The 22,214-nt window shown below is 49.8% G+C and overlaps 1 protein-coding gene and 1 pseudogene across 1 annotated transcript in view; both read right to left on the reverse strand.

Annotated features, from left to right (window-relative positions):
- LOC146780111 (uncharacterized) overlaps positions 1-22,214 on the reverse strand; it is a 597,326-nt gene that overhangs the window by 80,468 nt on the left and 494,644 nt on the right. Inside the window, exon 10 of the mRNA XM_085638049.1 lies at positions 8,003-8,106. Coding sequence (XP_085494175.1) covers positions 8,003-8,106 — 104 coding nt within the window. The remainder of the gene's footprint in view (positions 1-8,002; positions 8,107-22,214) is intronic.
- Positions 16,782-16,907, reverse strand: LOC146780112 (U4 spliceosomal RNA; annotated as a pseudogene).

Below are 22,214 nucleotides of genomic sequence, written 5' to 3' on the forward strand. Positions count from 1 at the left end.
TGAGCTGTAGGTAAACAAATATTCAACTAAAGTAGCTATGCCACAGCAGACGTTGTTGTTCTTGTACCAACTCAAGCATTAAGTATATGTAGACCGCAGCTCACAGTACCCGGGATGAACTGCCTGGCCAGGTCCAGGGCTCCTGCTCTCAGATATCAATGTCTTTCTGCCCCTCCTCTCCTATCTTCCTCTGCCACTTCTGTTCTGTTTCACTTTCAACTGCAGCATGTTGGCGCAGTGGAGACGCAGAGCAGAGGATATAGAGTCGTCCCACAGTCACACAAAAGAGAGAGAGCAAATAGAACGCTGCAGCCAACTACAACCTGTGCTGCGATTACAGGACTCCAACTCTGCATTTTTTTTAATGGGGTGGGCAGCAAACTCAGCTACGTGGTGGCCCACAGAGGTTTTGCCGAACTCAATGCTCCAAGCAGACTGTGAAATAGGCAAAACTCTTCGAACTTTGCCAGCGTAGCAGAGTTCACTTCTCGCCCTTACAGAAATCCAATTCATGTTAAGACTATAGCACTACCAAATTATATAGTGATGACAAGCCATTAGCTGATTGGTTAATGGCTACCTTTAAAAAAGTTGAAGGTAGCCATGTTGTTTTCACTTCAAGTTTCCCTGTGTTCTGCGCTACGCTTTTTAAGCTTGATATGTATTATGTTTGGTATTTTTGCAATTCCTATTACCACTTTAGTACAGTGGTAATAGGTAGGGAAAATTAATTATAAATTTATATATATATATGTTTTTTTAAGTACAGGGTACCGTGGTACCAAAAAATAAATAAACAGATAAATAAAAAATGTGAAATTCACTATAAGACACTATGGGGTATATTCACAAGAACGTGTGATAACTACCGCAAGAGTAGAGTAACGCAACTTCGAATATCACAGCCCATCGCATGAAAATAACCCTGTGTCAATGTGGAATTCACAACAAGGCGGTACCATGCGATAGTCCGCCGACACCATGGACAATGTCCGTGATAGAACCACCACGACAGAGATAAAACCACAAACCACAACACCAAAAAACACACGATGGGCCAAAGCACGATGAGGAAATCAGCAATAAGCAGTGCCAGGCCAGCAACACACACCTGGCAGGCCGAAAAAATCACCATAAAAGTAGAAAAAACCCCCACACACAAACTGACCTACACCCAAGCACCATGGAGGCAGTCAGAGCAGGCGCAGAGGACGAGCGCAACCCCACAAGCAACCCGAACGACCAGCCCAGGACATCGGGGACAGGGAAGGGCAAGTACAAGAAGATGAGGAAGACGAGGTTCAGTCCGCAGGTGAACAGGATCAAAGTCACGGAGGTGATGGAACACCATCAACAACTCTTCGTCACGTCCAACGTGTCATTGGGCGCTAAAACTGGAATGTGGCACAACATCGTCGACAAGGTGAATCCCGTAGGAGCGCACAAGCGGACAATGGACGAGGTCAAGAGGCGATGGAATGACATCAAGCGGAAGACCAAGAAGAAACTCTCTGCCAACCAGAAGGCAGCAATGCAGACTGGAGGTGGGGGCCCAGCACCACAGTTCGTGCTGGATGACATGGAGGAGCTGGTGTCGACAGTCATCAGTGTGGAGACTGTGGCCGGAGTCGGGGGACCAGACACTGCTTGACAGGACACAACACAACCGCAACAGGGTGAGTGACCACCAAGTACTGGGGGTACAGGTGGAGATGGCCACGATGGCACACATGCACATTCAAGCAGGGCACAGTACACACCCACAATGACCCTGGCTCCTCACACAGACCCACAGAGTGTCACAATGTACAATGCCATGCTGTCAGAATGTCAACCTGTACCATAAGGCTACATACATGTGGACACATTGTAGTACACCATCTCCCCTTCACATAACAGGGGCATTGTCAACACCTCCTGCAGAGCAGTTCCAGCCACTCTTCACTGATGATGAGGAGGACAACACCAGCATTGATGCACTCCTAGACATCATTGACCTCATCAGCGACTCACCTTCAGGATCAGGGCGGCCCAGCTACATCGAGCAGACCCCACCCACCATCCAAACCACCCAGCAGGAGGCACCCACAGCCCCGGCACCCTCCCAAGTCCACCAGGAACAACAAATGGCCTTCCAACGCCGTGTGCTGGGGGGCCAGAGGGAGACGGCTGAGCAGGTGCGGGTGGGGTTTGAACTCATGGCTTCCAAACTGGACGCCATCCTTGGGTGTCTATGTTCGCCCTATAGTCTCCAACGAGCCCTGACTGACATCGCTGGAGTCATGACGTGGAGAGTAGAACAGCTGTCCACTCAGAGTTGCTCCAGCGATACCAGCCGTGCGCTGGCACACATGCGGAGGCTCATGGAGGACATGCTGCGTATAGAGGCGGAAAGGATGGCAGCCCGCACTGCACATCATCGAAATGTAGCTGGGATCTATCATGCCCTGCAGACCTCCATCATGGCATTGCCGCCACAAGGCGTGGTGCTGATGAATGCTGCTACCCCCACACCATCCACATCCCCGCACGCTGGTGTGTCAGTGCCTCACAGTGCGGCAGACGTATCCACTCAGGCCCCTGATGTGTCAGTGGCACACAGTGCCGCAGCCGGTACTGCAACACCCACAGGGAGGGTGAGGCACACATCCGGGGACAAGGACGTGGATGGGTTTGTGATCAGGAGGCACTATCATTCATTTCCACCACCTGGCCTGTTTCTGCTTGGTGCTGCACATGGCCTCATGACCTTCCACTAACCCCGACACACTCCGATGAACTCACCTTGGACAGCGACATGGACTGCCACATCCTGTTCGACGACCAATGACACGGTGGACAGACTGCAGACTGTACCCTTCCACTTCTGTAGTACGTGTCATCCCCGGATGGACTCTGGCTGGCCCTCCACGGGCCCATATTGTGTAGTGTGTTCGGCATTGCCCTGTACCGCTCCAGATGCATAACTGCACTGGATGTGCAAATAAACATCCAGTGACGCACTGCTGTGTCATGTCTTTGATCATTTATGAATGTGTGGATGAATGTAGGGACAGTGATTTCACTTGCGTCAATGATGCTCATCCTGTGGGATGCCAGTCAGAGGTTGCCACATTGCATATTGTGTACCGGGTCCCGTGAACACTACAACAGGGACACACGCATCAGTCACTTCCTTGTCCAGACATGGACTGGACCACGCGCCGAGCCCACGAGTCATTGTGGCCACCCCTGCGCTGGTCCGGCGTACGGCAGGCCAGACCACTCCGATGACGCACTGAGGGGGGGCCACCATTGCTACCCGTCGCAGACGGACTTGCTGGTGGTGTGCAGGTCACTAGTCTAGTCGTCAACATGTCACAGCCACTCCCTGAGGGCAGGTTTGCACACACACCACACCCATCCGGCACAGGCGTCACGGGACGCTTACTTTGGGTGCACTGAGTCAGTGGCACCTTAAGCTGCTGAGCGGGTGTGCAATAAAGTGCCGTTGACTCGGCGATAGTTTCTTGTGAATATGCCCCTATATTTTATAAATATAGTGTGCTAAAGTGTATTTAAATAGTTTTACATAATGAAAATATCCACAACAAAGTGTACGGAGTACCACTTAATTCGTTAAAATGACTGCGCTACTGTAAAATAAAGCGCCCTTCCCCCTACACTGTTATAACAATCTATAGAAATTTAGAAACAAAGATTTTAACCTTCCAAAATGTTTGTGGGGTACAGCAGTAGCACCACACTTCTCAGTATTTCATTTTTTTTTAATTAAAAATCTGAAATACTCTGCTCTACCCATTGCCACTTTACTAAAGTGGTAATAGTTAGGGTGAAAATACCAAACATAATATTACCTACATTGGAAGGCATAATCCACTACACAGGCAAAGTGTACCTACAAACAACATAGCTGGCTTTCACTTTTGTAAGGCCACTGATTAGCCAATCATCTCAAGACTTGAGATCACTATGTACCGTGAAAGTACTGCATAATACACCCCCTCATTTTGGAAAAATACTGCAACAACAGATATCACTAACTTTAAATACCTTAAACCTCATAAACTACTTACACTACTTAGCTGCACTACCCTAAAGATTCATCTGTACACCATATTATCTAATTCAGAAAAATTTGAACAAAATACAAATGTCGGTTTTTGCGATATGCAAACTACAAAAGGGTATTTAAGATAAATTGGATTTAAGCATGTTTTGGGGCCCAAACAGTTGAATTTACATCACTCCATTGTATGCCATTTAGAGTATGCTACTCCAATTTACAACACTCCACTATACACCCCTACTTTGTATGCTAATCCATTGTACATTACTCCACTCTGCATCACCCAACTGCATTGTATGCCACTCCACTCTACACTGCTATACTCTATGCTATTTTACTGTTCACCACTGTCTTCTATTACACTTTTGTGTATGGCAGTTTACTGGACGCACCTAAAGTATGCTGCTCGCAACAGTGTGCTATTCCACCGTACGCAACTCCACCATACACTATTCCTCCGCTATATGCTATTCCACTATGCCCCACTTGATGGTACACTACTAGAGTGTATGCTACTCTACTGTATGCTATTCGACTCTACGACACTCCATTGTATCGAAATGTAGTATACGTCACTGGACGGTACTACAATCCACTGTCTGCTATTTCACTTTACAAGACTACGTTCTGCTCCAGTCCATTAAACAACACTTCACTGTATGTCACTTGACTCTATGCTTCTATAATTAACCCAATAGAATTATACAACACTCTACTGTATGCTAATCCACTAAGCCACTCCAATGTATGTCTGAACAATTAACACCACTAAACCCTACATTATGGCACTGAACACTACACTACTGAAATCTGCGCTATTCCACTGTATGGCACAACACTTTGTGCTACTCCAATATATGCTATTGCACTCTACCCTATTACACTGTATCCCACCGTAGTGTATGCTATTACGCACTGCACTACTGCACTGTATGGCACTCCAATATACGGCACTCCACTTTACGCTATTTTTGCTTTACAACAATACACTGTACACACTTGACTTTATGTAAGCTCACTGTACACCACTGAACTGTAAATTAATCCACTGTACCCCACTCTAATGTATGCTGTTCCAGTTTATGCCATTTCACTGTACCACTCTCCACTGTACGCCACTCAACTGTATGCTATTTCAGTATACAATATTCCAATATATACCCCTGCAGTGTACAACACTACAGTTTATAGCACTCCACCGTACGTCAGTCAAGTAGATGAGAATACACTTTACAATACAGCAGAATGTAACTACACTTTACCACACTCCTCTCTATGCTACCCCACTGAACTGTACACCCCTACACTATGGGCCAGATGTACGAACAATTTTAGCATGAGCAAACAGGTTAGCGACCCATTTGCGCATGCTAAAATTGTCATGGCCATGTACCAACACAATTTTGAGAGTCGCAAATGAATTGCGACTCTCAAAAAACTGTTTAGAGACTCGATATTTGGAAGGGGGTGTTCCCTTCCAAATAGCGAGTCTCAAACCCATGTACTAATGTTTTGCAACCACAATTGCGGTCACAGAACACTCACAATTACCACCTGTTAGATCTGGGGGTCTCTAGTTGGCAGAGGTATACACCTTAGACCAAATAGGGACCCTTGCTTCTAGTCAGGGTACAGGGACACACACGGTAGATAACCCCTGCTCACCCTCTAGGTAGCTTGGCTCGAGCAGACAGGCTTATCCCCAAGGCAATGTGTAAGGTATTTGCACGTAGACACCACAATGATCCCCCCTCCGCACACCACAAACTTAGACCACACAGGTGAGTTATATCAAAAATAATATATCTTTATCTAGTTTCCGCAGTTGAAGTCAAGCATCACAGGTTTACACAATATTCGCTTTCTTGGTTGGTCGGGATCATAAGATGATAGTCTCTAGTCTCTGGAGTGATTCGATACTCACTGAGAATGAATCACTTTGTAGGCTCTCGATGTTTTAGGCAGCTACGTTGCTCCGGCAGTGTCGCTGCGCTCGTTGTACAAGCGCTCCTCGGGCTGTTTGGTGCAAGGATTCCACAACTCCCTCGACGAGCCCCCAGTGACGATGTCGACGTCACTGGAGTCAGCCACTCACAGCGCGGCTTCGTAGAGCAGGGAAATACGACTCTCGATCTGCTTCAGGCCTCCGGGTCGCGGCAAGGCACGTGCCGATGAGCACGTCGATCTTCTTGATGCGGCAACCGGTGTCGGGCCCGGCTCGGTGCGGTACTCTCCAGCAAGACAGAGAGCAGCCAGCCCACCTCACAGGCAGATGTTGAGAAGCTTGGTAGAACAGTCCACGTTCCCTGCGGCACACAGCAGCGCAGGTGGGACACAGCAGAGTCTTGAGTTCTTGGCAACCTTTCTATCCCTGGTTTGCGAAACAGGAGGCCAGCTCTTCTCAGGCCCTTGGAGATTCAGTTGAAGACACAGCACACAGCAAAGTCTTGTTTGGTCAAGTGGATAGGGTCAGCACACAGCAGGACCCCTTCTTCTCCTTAGCTTCAGTTGTATGCCAGAACAGGTCAGCCTTTAGAGCACACAGCACGGCAATCTTCCTTTAGTTCTTCAGCAGTCCGTCTTTCAGCAGAGGTTCCTCTCGATGGTCGAATCTAAAAATCTGTTGTCAGTGGTCTTGTACTTATACCCCTAGAAGTCTTTGTGCAAGTGGGTCCTGAGCCCGGTCTGATCCAGTTCTGGGTGTTGCTGGAGCACTTTGTTTTCCTGGCTTCTACATTCTTTTCAGAGCGAGGGGCAAGGTTGTCAGCCGCCCAGCAGGAGGTGGAGCCAGCAGAGTGGCAGGCAGGCACAGCCCTATTCAATCCCAGGTCCTTGCAAATGTCGCCATTCAGCAGAGGGCTGACTCAGCCAACCTCCCGGGGGATCCCCAGCCCCTGTCACTCTCAAACCAGACAGTCAATCCACAAGCGCGCCCAGGCACACAGAAGGGTCAGACAAGAGAACAGCTACTCTCTAAAAAGTACTGTTCTCCAACTCAGGATTTAAAAGCAATCTCTCCTAAAAGATGTGTTATTAAATGCTGAGCTCAGGGATATCAAACACTCATGTCTTATCTTGTTCGTATGAGAAGATAGGCGGATAGCCATTGGCACCCGCCTCCCTCATGTTAGCCTATGGAACAAGATAACCTTGCAGTAGTGAACACACAAAATGGCCGGTGTTCACTACCAGAAGATGTTACCTGCACTAGTACATGCTCTACCTTCTACATACACTGCACCCTGCCCAGGGGGGTACCTTGGGCCTTCCATAGGGATGACTGATGTGTACGAAAAGGGAAGGGTTAGGCCCGTTCAGTGGGGACACTGGCCAGGAGGACATGGCAGTCCGGGGACTGCGGGCAGGCCTGCGGCGGCAGGCCTGAGACACTGTTTTAGGGCTACACAGGTGGGTGGCGCAATCAGCGCTGCAGACCCACTAGTAGCATCTGTCATCACCAGCCCTGGCACACACAGTGCACTTTACTAGGGACTTCATGGTGATACAGATATGCCAATCAGGTATATCCAATCAATACGATATTTTACACAGGGAGCACTTACACTCTGGCACTGATTAGCAGCGGCAGAGTGTCCAAAGCATCTAAACCAGCAAAACGAAATCCAGCACAGCATCAAATATCCATGTAGCAGAGGCAAAAGATAGGGGAAAAACCCACGCCAAGGATGTCAGGTCTAACACCACCTACTTCAAGTACTAAAAACATTTCTGTCCATGATTATTGGAACAAAAGTACAATATGACATATTATATCTACTTTCATCTTAGAAAAGATCCAACAAATGATAAATAAATGTATAGGCTGTGCCCATTATTTATTTACTGAATGCACATCCCTTGAGGACCATAATCTCTTAGGCATTTTTGTTATTTCCAAAGAGGAGCTAGCACAAATAACAAATCAATCCTTACCTTCCCAAATCAAAGCTCCAGTGTTTCTGATTGTGATCCCCTCATTGATGTCCAAATCATCTGGATCTTCGTACCATCGTCCTTCTTCACTTCCACTCCTCTCACTGTGGAACAAATTAGAGACACGCATTGGTTAAGGAAATTAATACGTTCATCCTACCATGTGAGTCACAAATATCTTCTTTCATTCTTATAAAAGAAGTCTTCCTTTGTGGATTCAATTCATGCACTATTCACGTTATTCCTGCACTTAAAATCATGTACCTCCCAGTTCTTTGTTCTCTTTCTCGCCAGCTTGGATGTATTCCATCAGCACTAGCAAGGATGGTCCACCCATCACAAATAAATCAAAGAGCTGATGGAAGAGGAAAATTAAATCTAAAATGTGGTACATATGAAGTAAACCATGGATGAGAAAGCCTGTGCCAACAGCCTTTGAAAGAATGCAGAATGCTAGTGCTTCACAAGACCACAAGCAGCAAAGGCTTCAATTAGGGGACCTTCAGTGTAGAGGCTGCCTCATTAGGATAAACCTCTGGTAGGCTTGACATTGCTAATGCTATCCCTGTATTTAGTGCTAAGCAGGGCTCCAGGAGCTATGTTTACCTTCTGTAGTTCCCACTGTTTGGCTTTACTTTGATCCCTCAGCAGGAAACAGGAGGCTGCCGAGGGGTTAAGAATGCAGCAAGGGGTCAACTATATGATGGCATTGAAGTCTGTCAGTGTTGCCACTTAACCTACAACTAGAATTATGGTGAATGTACATTCTTGCCCGGATCATGCAAATATAAAAAATAAACATGTGTTTCATTCTCATCAGAAGAAACATGACACCCCAAGGGAGATACTTCTAGAAGAGAAATCCCAATCTTTTCCATGTCAGGTATGAGGAGGTCATACATTTGGATTTTATTTCCTTGCATGCTGGCAGTAGTTGATTACAGCTTTCATTTTACAATTAAAATACTGGGGTAAATGTTTTAGAAAGCAAAATTAAGTATTGTTCTGGAGTAACCACTCACATATGACATGAAATAAGTGGAGAATGATTTGGGTCTAATGAAAACTGTTTAAGGGCTAGGGACGTTTTTGATTATGATAGATTTTCCAATCCATGAACTAATCATAAACACTGATGGATGTGATGGACAAACTGAGGGGTACATTTGCTGCACTTTCATGCAGTGTAGGGCAGCAAGCAAAGTTGATATGCTGCGTTGTATACGCTAGAGACAGCATGAATGCTCTATATCTACAAAGATATAGAGCATTTCTGCTCTCCCACTGCAATGGTTCTGTGTGTGCAGTCTAGCACCAACACAGGCACCCTTGCACCATAATGCAAGGGTGCATGCATTACAGACAGGATTGTTTTTGTGCAGGAAGGGGGAACTTTCTAGGAGAAAGTCAATCCACAGCAGCATTGTCCTCCTTCTAGGTGTTGTGCAGGACGCAACACATGTGAAATGAAGAAATAACAAGGAGATATAAAGATATTTCTCTTCATTACATATCACTTCCAAAGGTGTAGCATTTTGATGCATTCTCAGTTTTACAAGTCTTGAAAAATCTGGGAAACTGCCGAAATCCATAGGTGGATGCACAAGAACATATGGAATGGAAAGTAGCGTAATGCAGCACAGGCACCTGCCATGAGTTACATTTCATTACAAAGCCACGCAAGGCTAAGCAAACCAGGACTTGTGTGGCTTTGTCAAAATTACTTAAGCCTTTGCATTGTCCTTGTGTTGCCTTGCGCTTGGCCTTGCACTTGGGTACATAAATATGAGCATGAATTTGTGGGATCTGTTTTTTTTTTTTAACAACTGATTTTTATTTGTCATTTACACATTATAAGCAGGGCTCTGTACCCCAGAGACCACTGCCACATCAAATCACAGCGTAACAATCTTGCAAAAGACTTTTTCATTTTTAAAACATCCACAAAAACGAAAAACATAAACAAAGCAAGCACAGTATTTGAGCAGAAATAGAATCTCAGATCCACGCCCACCCCCCTCCACTCCCCCTCGAGTTGAGGCTCTGCCCACTAAGAACCACATTGCCCACCCGCACCCAAATGTCCATTGAAAGGAATAGGGATAACGGCCCATTCGTTCTGGTAAAAGTCCGACCCCTCCGAGGCACCCCCACATCCCACCCAGCCACACTGCCCCCAAATTTCGCACCCTCCACCACACTAGCCCTGACCTCATGCCACTGGAATGTCCTCCACCACCACTGGGGGTTCCAGCCACAAGCCCCGATATTCCGCCCACCGCTTCCAAATCTTGTAATGCTTACGCGGACAGCCCCTGGCCACAAAAATGGGTTGTTCCAACCCCATACAGAAGTCCAGGCCATTTTTCCAGGCGGCTACCGCGGGGGCCCGCTCATCCTTCCACATCCTGACAATATCCCGTTTAGCTAAAGTAAGGCCAAGCAGCATGAGGTGCCATTTATAAATGTTGCCCCCAATACTGTCCATGACATGTAGTAGCACGAGCTGCGGCTTGCGCGGGAGCAACCAACCCAGGACCTCAGACAAACAAGAAAAGATCCCCCCCAAAAGCGATCCAACAACGAACAATGCCAGACCGTGTGTATGAATGTGCCCTCGCACCACCACATCTAAGACACTCCGGGGAGGCTATCAGACCCGCACGGTACAGACGCACCCGAGTATGATAGACCTGGTGCAGGGATTTGAATTGGATCAGGTGAAGACGCATCGCAATGGCCGCTCCCCGCGGAGCGGCCAGGGCCTCCCTCCAATCTTCCTCCTCCAATGCGCCGACATCCTCCTCCCACACCCTCCGCAGCCTGTCCAAGGTGGGCGCGCTATGGATGACCAAGGACTGATAGATCCCCGAGATCTTCTTGGTGCCCAGATCCCCCATAAATACCTTCGCCTCCAATGGGCTAAAATCGGGGAGGTCAGCAAGGCCCTCAAGACTAGGGGAGAGCGCATGGCGGAGCTGAAGGTAACGGAAGAACTGTGTCCGGGGCATACTAAATTCGTTCTGCAACTCACCAAACGATTTAAGGGACCCCTTCCTCATCACATCGCCCAGGGTGGAAATACCTATGTCATCCCACCTGCCAAACCCCTGCAGCGCCGCCAGCTCCGGTAGTTGACCATTGTGCCATAGAGTGGTTTCCCCCGTCAGTTTGTTCCACCACCCCATTCTCCTAAGTGACTGCCGCCATATCTGAAAAACCACTCTGGACACCTACGGCAGCGCATTCCTCAGCGCTGCGGAGTATAGGATTGTGTGGAGAGTGTGCCGCCCCATTAGGTGTCTCTCTAGAGCATAGGCCGGATCCCCTCGGTCCCCATACCACTACTCATTGAGGACCAGCAGGTGCGACGCCTGGTAGTACGAAAGCATGTCAGAGGTCGCCAGCCCTCCACAGTAGGTGGAAAGAAAACACGTGCGCAACGCCACCCGCACCACCCCCTGTCCCCACAAGAACTGGCCCATCACCAGGCGGAACCAGCGCGGCGCGATCGGGTACGGATGGTTCTGAAGTTGATACAGTAGGCGGGGAAGAGCCACCATCTTGAAGATTGCCGACCTACCGTATATCGTCAGCGCCATACGGGACCAGGTCGCAACGTCCTCCCGGACACGCTCCCAGACCGGTGCCACATTCCGTTCCCACGAGATCCCCGGCACCTCAGACAGGAAAACACCCAAGTATTTGAGACCACCATCGGCTCTCTGCAGGGCTGACACCCACTCTCCCACCCCCACCCGGTCACCCAAGATCCACAAAGTGGACTTGCGGGGGTTCATATATAACCCGGACGTTTCCCCAAAGATTCGCATTATCTCCAGGATACGGGGTCCCGACCTGTCCAGAGCCGTTAGGAAGAATAAAACGTCATCGGCATACAGGGCTATCCTGTCCGACAATCCCGGAGCCCCTTCAAATCCCTGCAGTTGCGCATCTACCCGCACCCATGCCGCCAATGGCTCCCTAGCGATGGCGAATAAATAGGGCGACAAAGGGCACCCCTGTCTCGTGCCCCTACCTATAGGAAAGCCGGGTGAGACCGCACCCGCCACGCGGACCGAAGCCGTCAGCTCCGTATATAGAAGCTTCACGTACGACAGGAACCGAGGGCCAAGATTAATCCGGCTGAGTAGAGCAAATAGGTAAGTCCAACTTAAGGAATCAAACGCCCTGTCCATGTCCGCCAACAGGAGCGCCGCTGGCACCCCCGTCCCTTGAACCGCCGCCAGCGCCGCGTGAGCCCTCCATATATTGTGTCTCGTAGCCCGGTGAGGCATGAATCCGGCCTGGTCCGGATGAACCAAAGTCGAGATAAGGGGCAGAAGGCGATTGGCTAGAGCCTTAGCCAGGACTTTGGCCTCCACATTTAGGAGAGAAATAGGGCGATATGACGCATGGTGCTCTGGGGGCCGACCAGGCTTATGGAACACCACCACCTCCGCATGTCACCAGTCCCGCGGGAGCCGGCCGGACTCCCTAGCCTCCTCAACTGCCGCCCGATAGTATGATGTCAATTGTAAGCGGTAGCGACGATGAAACTCACTGGGAAACCCATTAGGTCCCGGTGCCTTCCCGGTATTGAGTTCCCCTAGGGCCCTACCTAGTTCCTCTTCCGAGAGGGGGAGCTCCAGCTGCCGGCGCGTCTCATCCGACAACGCCCTGGGCGGGAGGTCATCGAGGAATTTAACCACTGTTGCCTCAGGAAGGCACTCCTTTGGGACATACAGATCCGCATAGTATACGGCGAAGATTCCGGCTATAGTCAGCGGGTCAATAATCGGCCTGCCCCTCTCATCCAGCAACCCCGGCAGGACCTGTGGGGCAAACGCTTCCTGGCAGAGCCGATGCAACATCTTGCTTGACTTGTCGCCCCATTGGTAAATTCTACTACGCGTCGCTAGCCACACTTGGCGAGCCTCGTCCATCAGAAGGGAAGCATACGACTGCCGCGCCAGCAGGAGCTGTCGCACCACTGGACCACCACCTGTCCCCCGGCCCCGGCCCCGACGCTCGAGCGCTTCCACCTCCGCCTCCGCCCAGACCAACGCCTCCCGACGCTCCCTATGGGCCGCCACCCACCACGCAATGTGTACGCCCCGAAGAGTTGGCTTCAAGGCTTTCCAGAGTATTACTGCACTAGGGGCCGACCCCGCATAGGAGGCAAAATAGTCCGTGATCGCTTCTCTCAGACATCTCTCATAATCCGGGTTTTGCAAGTTCCACAACAAAACGCTGGCGCCCCCTGCCCAACTGCAATGCTACTGACACCGGCGAGTGGTCCGATAGCCCTCTAGTAAGGATCTCCGCAGACATCACCCTAGTCGCCATCGCGCGGGGCACAAATACATAGTCCAACCGTGAAAAGGACTTGTGAACCACAGAGAGGTAAGTATATTCCCTCCGATCTCCATGCACATGACACCAGGTGTCTACCCAATCAAGCCTGCGCACCATAGAAAGCAGTTTCGTGGACTGGGTGCCCCCCACCCCCCCGTCCTGTCCCTGTCCTTCCCCAAATCTAAGACGTCATTCCAATCACCCCCTACTACAGCCGCTACGTCCGGCATAACCGCCCACATGGACCACTGTAGGGGGGGGGAGTGTAGACACAACCCAACACAATAGCTTTGTCGCCTATGTTACCCTGGATAAATAGGTACCGTCCCTGCGGGTCGAGCCACTGTTGTGTGTGTACATAGGGGACCCTACGGTGCACCAAAACCGCTGAACCCTGCATGAAACCCGCATGAAAAACCTGCTGGAAGCCATAACGCTGCAGACACAGGGCTTTGGAACCCATCAAATGAGTTTCCTGTAGGAGGAGAATGTTCACCCCCACTCGCTTGGCCTGACGCAATACTGCAACTCTCTTAATTTTGTCTAGGACCCCCCGGACGTTCCAGCTCACAATACGAAGGACGCCCAGTGGCCCCCCAGTCCCTATGGCACCCTCAGCCATGGAGTGGTCAACTGAGATAGGTCACGAATATATAGTTCCAACTGCGGGTGTGTGTGGCCACCGGAGCACAACCTAAGAGCGCAACTCGTTCCCTTAACTAAACCCCTTCCCCAAAACAAGCCCCCCACCCCATACCTCAAGAACACTGAAGTACCTGTCGCGGCGTGTGCATCACCGGCCCCCCAACGGGGAGGCACCTGCCAATGGATCTCCCTCAAACAGCCCATTGAGCCCAAGCCCACCTCCCACCACCCTGACCAAGTAGGGACGCAGCCCTATCAATGGGCTCCCTCATGACCCAATGCAGCCAGTTGTCACAGAGTCCACGGGAGGCGGCGGCACGGCCTCACACTCCTCACCATCATTCTGGAGCCATAGGTGGAGGCTGGGCTGCAGCGTCCGCCCGCGCCCGGGCGCCCCAAGACACGGAGCGCCTCCGGGAACGCGATCGGCCATGCCCCCTCCGATGCCGGCCCGAGCACCCCTGGATGGCCCCTCGCTTAGGGAAGAGTCTGAGTGTCTGTCCGGCGGCGAGTTCACCCGCACTCGCACCGTTTCGTCAGTCCACTGGAATACCTCTTCCGGAGAATCGAAGAAATGAGTGCGGGACTGAAAAACTACTCGCAGGCGGGCAGGGAAAAGAAGAGCATATGGCAGATTCAGGTCTCTCAGCCTGGCCTTTGCTGCCATAAACGACTGGCGCTGTTGCTGCACCAGTCGGGTGTAATCTGGAAACACTAAGATACGGTGATTATTATAGAGCAGGGGTTCTTTGGCGCGGGCCTGTTTCAGCACAGTGTCTCGATCCAGATAATTCAAGAGTCTTGCAATGATCGGCCTCATACGGGCCCCCACCGGAGGCTTTTGCAGGAGTGCTCGATGCGCCCGTTCCACAACGAAGCACCGGGAGAGCGCCTCAGATGGAATCCAACTCTCCAACCACTGAGTGAGGAAGCGCTCCATCCCACCATCCTCGCATCCCTCCGGAAATCCCACGAAGCGCAGGTTGTTCCTCCGGGCCCGGCCCTCCGCATCCTCAACCCGTGGTGCCAAACGGGTCTCTGCCTCCGTGATTCGGGAAACTGCATTTCTGAGATCCTGCCGCAGAAGCATAACGTCCGCGCCCACCGCGCCGATTTTGGCCTCCAGCATATCCCGAGATTGGGTAATCACCGCCAGCAGGGCCACATTGTCCGGTACAACATTCTGGGAGGTCCCAGCGGCTCCACTCGCTGCCCCCGGGCCTGTAAACTTGTTGATCGGCCCCTGTTTCGTGGAGCCGCCTCTGCCCTTATCCCTCGTCATGGTGGGCCGCCTCAGACCTACAACGCCCCCAGAAAGCTGTGAACAAGGAGCCAGAACCAAGGACCCCTAAGTGTCTGCTCAGTGTAGACCCAGTCTCTGCCCGGCCCACTCCCAGGGCGTCGCACAAAGAGCAAAAGGGAAGGCGGAAGGACCCACAGTCCGCTGGCGAGAGCCACGGCCCTCTACCAGCGACAAATCACTTGTCAAGTTCGTCCGACGTCGATGTCGCCAGGGCCCGCCAATAATCCGTGCTCTCCCAAGGGGCACGACCCGACACGGCTGCCGAGCCCCGGCCCCCGCTGTTCACGCCGGTCAGCCCCCCAGCAGTCGTACCCGGGCTCCCACTGCGACCACAGGGCCCACGGGCTCGCCGCCTTATCCTGCGGACCTACCACTCTGTCTGGCTTGTAGTGGACCTCGCTGCTGGAGCAGGGCGCCCCCGACAGAGCACCCCCTTCCCTCGACAGGGCGTTTCTGTGGCCCCGGCGGCCGATGTCACTCAGGGCCCGATGGCCGTTCTCGCCGCCAAGTGCCAACACCCTCTGATCCCTCAATCGGTTCCTGCGAGGACTCCCCTAGCCCCCGGCGCGGCCCGATCTAGCCGCCGGACCCCCAACATAGGCACAGTCCCACTTAGAATGAGGGGAGGGGGGGCACGAGCGGGGGGGCCTTGTCAACCTCCTGCCACCGCTGCCCCGCCGCGTCGATCAGCAAACCAGGAGGGGGGCCCCCGCACCCGGCGCCGCCGAGGCCGGCCAGACCCCAGGGCCCACGGACCAAACGAGGCCCACGCTACCCACGTGCAGGGCACCCCCCTCCACCCAGCTCCTCACCGGGACACCAGCTGTTGCTGCACTCCGCTCCAGGGGCCGACCTGCCCTCCAAGGATCACCGCCGCCTCCAGGTCTCTCTCCACGCCATCCGCCGCCTCAAGTACCCAGCGGATGCCGCACACCCCGGGGCTGCCAAACTCGAGGCCCTGGCTTCACCGCTGCTTACTGGGCCGCGCCACGAGCGCTCGCCAGTGTCCGGGTCTCCGCACTCCGGTCACCGCCTCCACTCGCCCCTCACTCACTGCCAGGTGCCAGGGATGCCACGCTCCCTCCAGGACTCGTCTGGGGTCCGAGGGAGCCAGGATATGCGACAGATAATCGGTGTGCTGGACGGAGCTCCCTAGCACACGTCCGCCATGTCGGTTCACTAGGCCACGCCCCCCGTGGGATCTGTTTTTAATTTTGTGATGCAAACTATGTTGTAAGAGGCCACATTGCTGAACGTCCATTTGTAGGGGGCTGTAGAATGATCTGCCTTATGAATGTTAATTAGGCAGGTAACTATTTGCAACTTCCAGTGATAGACTGCAAACACTGGGATGGTGCCTGGCAAGGAGCAGCAGGCCATCACCCCTGTGTTTGCATTCCCAAATGGGATTCTTGAAAGGAAGGCCATCCTTCTTTAAAAAAACAGTGCTACTCTAAAAAATAAAAATACCGCATTTTGGAGAACATTGAAGGAAGCAGGTTGTGGTCCCAAGGACCACTGCCTGGTAATGTTTTCAATAGGCAATAATTGCGCCTCGGATACACCTCATTGGCTACGATACTGCAACTGCACAAAATGGAAAAATGGGTTCGCGAGGAGCCCCTTATAACTCTGTTGCGGAGGCTGCATGCCTTCACTACTGTTTCTATCCGTTATGGCCCTGGGGGAGAGAAGACTAGGTCAATTGTTTCCCAGAGGGGGGTTCGCCATGGTTATATCCTTTTATATACAAATGGCCTGGAGGCTTTTCTCTTGGAGCAACAACTAGACTTTCCCAGCATGTGAGGTAAATCAGTGCCCCTGCTGTCATACGCAGATGACACTGTCTTGATGGCCTTGATGGCCAATAGCCTTCAAAAAGCTTTGAATGCTTTTACTGACTTTATGTTGGCATTGGACCTGAAAGTAAATTTGAGTAAATCTTTTATTATGGTGTGCTGTCCCAAACAAATGAAAACAAGGAAATTTGTGGTGAAGGAAAAGATTATAGATAAGGTGCCCAATTTCACTTACCTAGGAAATGTTTTTATTAACAAATTAAACTGGGAGCTACTGATTGTGGCCAGAGTCCAACACACTAGCAGAACAGTGGAGGGGCTTTACCACTTTGCTTGTAAGTTAGGACATAAGCCGGTAGCGGAAATGATAACCCTATACAAATCTAAATGTTTATCAGTAGCTACCTTCGGGGAAGGAGTTCAGGGACATCACAAAAGCAACCAGATACAAACTCTGGAAAATACATTTTTTAAAAGATTGTTAATGATCTCTGTTAGTTCTTCCAAAGCTTTTAGCCACTTAGAAGTGGGGTTGGATCTTCTAAGAGATAGAATAAATATTGCTCCCTTGATCCTTTGGGGAAAAGAGTGGACATCAGAAGACTTATCATTCTCAAAGAGGGTTCTTAGAGATTGTATGTCCCTTGAAAGGGCTCTTGCTTTTCCCTGGCTCCAATATGTCAAAGAAAGTTTTTATATAAGTTTGGGCCAGGGCACTATTATGAAAATCCAGACTGTTTTCAACCTAATATGAAATTGATGATAAAAAAATGCTTATTATGCCGAATTAAGTATGTCTAATCGGGATTGTGAAACACGCAATTGTGTAGATGGGCGCTCAAACCATCCGCAATTTTATTTATCTTTTACCATTCAAGTTCATTCACGTTTCCTCATGACTAGATTTCGACTCTGCACATTGCACTTTCTTGTGGCTTTCCCTAAACAGGTGAGTTGGTGTGAGAGACTAACTCCCTGTCCGTGAAATCATCTAGCCCAACAAAGCACAATGCACTTTGTGTTGTTCTACAATCTCTACAAAGATCGAAGGGCACGTTTTATTAAACCTGTCTTGCGTGATATTAGACCCTGTTCCTATCAGAAGGGATTTATTTTTATTACGCTCTTTATCCACTGCTGCTATTTGTATTGCTATACTTAACTTCACCCGAACTGCCTTATGAACGTTATGAACTGTAATATGAAATTAAGCTTTTAAATGATTTTATAGCATTATTTATTTAATATTTATGTGTGGAACACTGATATGATGAATCAATTTTATTAAATATGGCAGTCATGCAGGGGGAGTTAGTACAATGCTGGAGGATAATATATGTGTTGAGTCCTAAATTTTAAAGCTTAATCATGTACTTTGTGACAGTCTTTTTGTATAGGTTTCATAAGAACTATTTTATGTACATATATGCAAACTTTTATGATTCTTAAGAATCGAATAAAGTTATTTGACTGACTGACTGACCACTGCCTGCTTCGCCCAAAGTTGCATGGCTTCATTCTCAAAGGAGAAGCTGTCCAACAAGGACAGCGTTCTAATCATCATTATCATTATCATCATTCGAACTTTATTCGGCTGAAAAACCTTTAAAATGCACATCCATAAAAAGAACAATTCAAATATAAATAAACAAACTACACAGAATATACACTAAAATTACACAAAACAGTCCTCACACACTATTCACCAGATAAAAACCTAGAAAATAGATCACAACATAATTTATAAAGTTCCATATCTATATCACAGGGAGTAACATTTACCACTGAAGCACATGTGTCTAAATTTTTCAGATGTTGCAAATACACTAAAACTTCCTTGTGATTTCTGATGTGCAAGACTGATACCAGATAACACTTACGTGAACAGGAATATGACTGCCAAAAAAGCATTAAGTGCATGGTGATTTGAAGGGAAGCATTATCACAGGAACACTTTTGGCAATACAGAATTCCAATCACCCTGCCTGGGAAATGCCACTAGCAAACAGATAAGGTTAAAATTAAATCTCATGAGATAAAACCTGTGTTTAACCTTTGAGACACTAACCAGATAAAACACATATCCCAAAGAATGTTTAATTCAACTGTAACTAATGATGGAAAGCAGTTTCTCAAATTTCTCATGATGAGGTCTAGCTTGCCTTGCCAGAAATATTTCCTTCTCCTGCATCTTGGTTTGTGCTTCAACAACCTTAGTGTTGTAAAACAACTCCACTAGTCATAAACAGACCTGGACAGGTCTAAAAAACACTTTTGATATATCTGATCCAGGGAAATTGCCATAGCATTATCTAAAGCAAAACAATCCACCAACAGTTGATTCGTAAAGTGGGCCTCAAGATTCCCTCAGAATCTTATCCACAGAAGTAAGGAACTTAGGGGCATATGTATGAAAGGAAAAATTAGTCGCAAACGCTGCGAATCGCAAAAAACAGCGTTTGCGACTGATTTTTCGCAATTTCATATGTATGACACACTTCCACACAGAAAAATAAGAAATCGCTAAATTAGCGATTTCTTAGGCTGCGAAACATGAAAACTGCGATTTTCCTTGCGAATACTTAATTTGCGATATTTTTAGCTTAGCGAAAATCGCTAAAAATAAATCGCAAACTAAGAAATCGCAAACACATGTATGAAAATGTCGCTAATTGCAAATTTTCGAAATTCGCTATTTAAGAAATCGCTATTAACACCAATTGCTTGCAGGTGGTAAACTGGTGCAAGGTACTTAAACCACCCCACAATGCAACAGACCCACCCACAATGGCAGCAATGTTCGTGATAGCCAGGAGGCTGCGTATTCGGGCCCTTGCTCAGAGGAGAATGAGACAGGAACGTATATTCAGGCTGCGCATCACTCTGTTCCAGCACACTGAGGAGGACATCTATGACAAGTACAAACTGCACCCACAGACCATAATGGACCTGATTGAGGAGCTGAAACCCTACTTGGAGCACCCTACACGCAGGACACAAACAATTCCAACACATGTGCAGGTCCTGTGCTCCCTGCACCTCCTGGCGTCAGGGAGTTTTCAACGGGTAATAGCGGAGGTTGGTGGGGTGTCACAGAGTGCACTTTCGCGTTTCTTCCATGCCTTCCTAGACGCAATGCTACAGAGGCTCTCACATCACATTTACTTACCCACCACCCAACAGGCATTACAGCAAACAAAACTGGACTTCTACCAGATTGCACGTTTCCCCCACGTCATTGGCTGCATCGACGGGACCCATGTGGCCATCACACCCCCAGCAGCAACTGAATATCTCTAAAGGAATCGGAAATGCTACCATTCCCTCAATATACAGATTGTGTGCAACGCAAAGTATCTCATCACAGACATCGTACCCAAATACCCCGGCAGTACACATGACTCTTCATCTTCAGACACAGTGGAATACACAGACGTCTGAGTGCTGGAGTGTTTGGGGAGGGGTACCTGCTAGGTAAATACATGGCACACATCAATACATCCACTACATCACTTGAGGGGGGGGACATTGACTTACCAATTGTGTTTTTTTCCATGCAGGTGACAGTGCCTATGCAGTGCGCGACTTCATCCTGACCCCATATCTGGATCCTGCAAATGCTAGTGAGAGGAGCTACAACAGGGCTCACAGATCTACACGCTGCGTCATTGAGCGAACCTTTGGAATCCTGAAGAGCCGCTTCAGGTGCCTGCATAAAAGTGGAGGCGCACTGCAATACAGCCCTGAGACCTGCTGTAAAATCGTGGCAAGCAGTGCAATGCTACGTAACATGGCAATGAGGAAAGGCACCACAATTGATGTGACCGATAGAGACACATCGGATGACGAGCGCCCTGCTCCCCCTGCCAGACCTGCAGCAGGAGTTGGGGCAGCTGCTGGACGCCAGAGACGGACAGAGATCACACAAAACTACTTCTAGCTGAGTAATGATGAAATGAGACAACTAAGCTTGATGATGTGTGAAGTGTTTATTCACACTTCACATTAAAGAAATAGTAGCTGTCCCCAGCACATGTTGTGCACACAGTGCAGGTAAGGCACAAGTAACTGTGCAAACAGCATTGTAGGGTTAATTCACCCGTGTTGCAGTGAGTGTCACCGCACATGTTCACCTCCTACGTTGCCGTCCAGGCTGAGTGCCCCCCATGGTGTTCCCTTGTCCTGTGCCCTGTCTGCCACTGCGTCGTCTTTCCCCTGGCAGGGTGGGAGTGACGCTGCTCCGACTTGAGGTGTCCTCACTGTCGGCAGAGGCCATGAGTGCGCTGCCACCAGCATTGGCCGTCTGCAGCTGCTCCACAGCAGTGCTTACCTGCGCAAGTCCTCGGGCTATGTCCTGGCAGCAGTGAGCCATCTCGACCTGCATTGTTACGCTTCTGCGTGTGAGGGTGCTGGTGGTGGTGCATAGGCGGTTCACGGCCTTCATGTAATTTTGGAGGCGTGCATTGGCACGTCAGCCAGCCCTGTCATTGGCGGCTTGGGTCTGCCTCAAAGTGTCGAAGAGCTCATGGATCGCCCCTGCCATGGCCACGAAGCCCTCCCCATGTTCTTCTGGTCCTTGTGTATGCGGCATAGCTGCCGATTAATTGACCGCAGTGCTTTGCTTTGCAGGCGCTGTTCCTGCAGCATGCTCTGTTCCAGGCCTGAGAACACGGATCCATCAGCTTCAGTCACAGTGCTGCTCCTGGGCCTTGATCTGCATGTCTCCTGTGGTCTACTCCTTTGTGTTTGTATGTCATGCATGGGCATGTGTGACACACCCTGACTCCCCTCTCTCCTGTCGGTGTCATCCCCTGTGGCAGGTAAATCGTCCTCAAATGGAGGCAGTGGGGGCACATGTGCGCGCTTCCTGCGCTGGATTGGCAGCTGCTCACTGTCATCGCTGGAGTCCGCAGGGTGTGCAGGCTCCTCTCCCTCTGCACTGTCTTCTTGTGTCCTGCCATGTGCTCTGGATGTAAAGGGGACTACATGAGTTTGTGTTCTTGTCTGCATGTGGCAATCAATAAAGTTACTACCGTTTTTTTTGGCTAACCTCTAACACTGTATCATTCACTTATCCCCAACCCACATGTTGCATTTAATTTCCTGA

Source organism: Triturus cristatus, chromosome 12, assembly GCF_964204655.1.
Source record: "Triturus cristatus chromosome 12, aTriCri1.1, whole genome shotgun sequence".
Taxonomy (NCBI): Eukaryota; Metazoa; Chordata; class Amphibia; order Caudata; family Salamandridae; genus Triturus; species Triturus cristatus.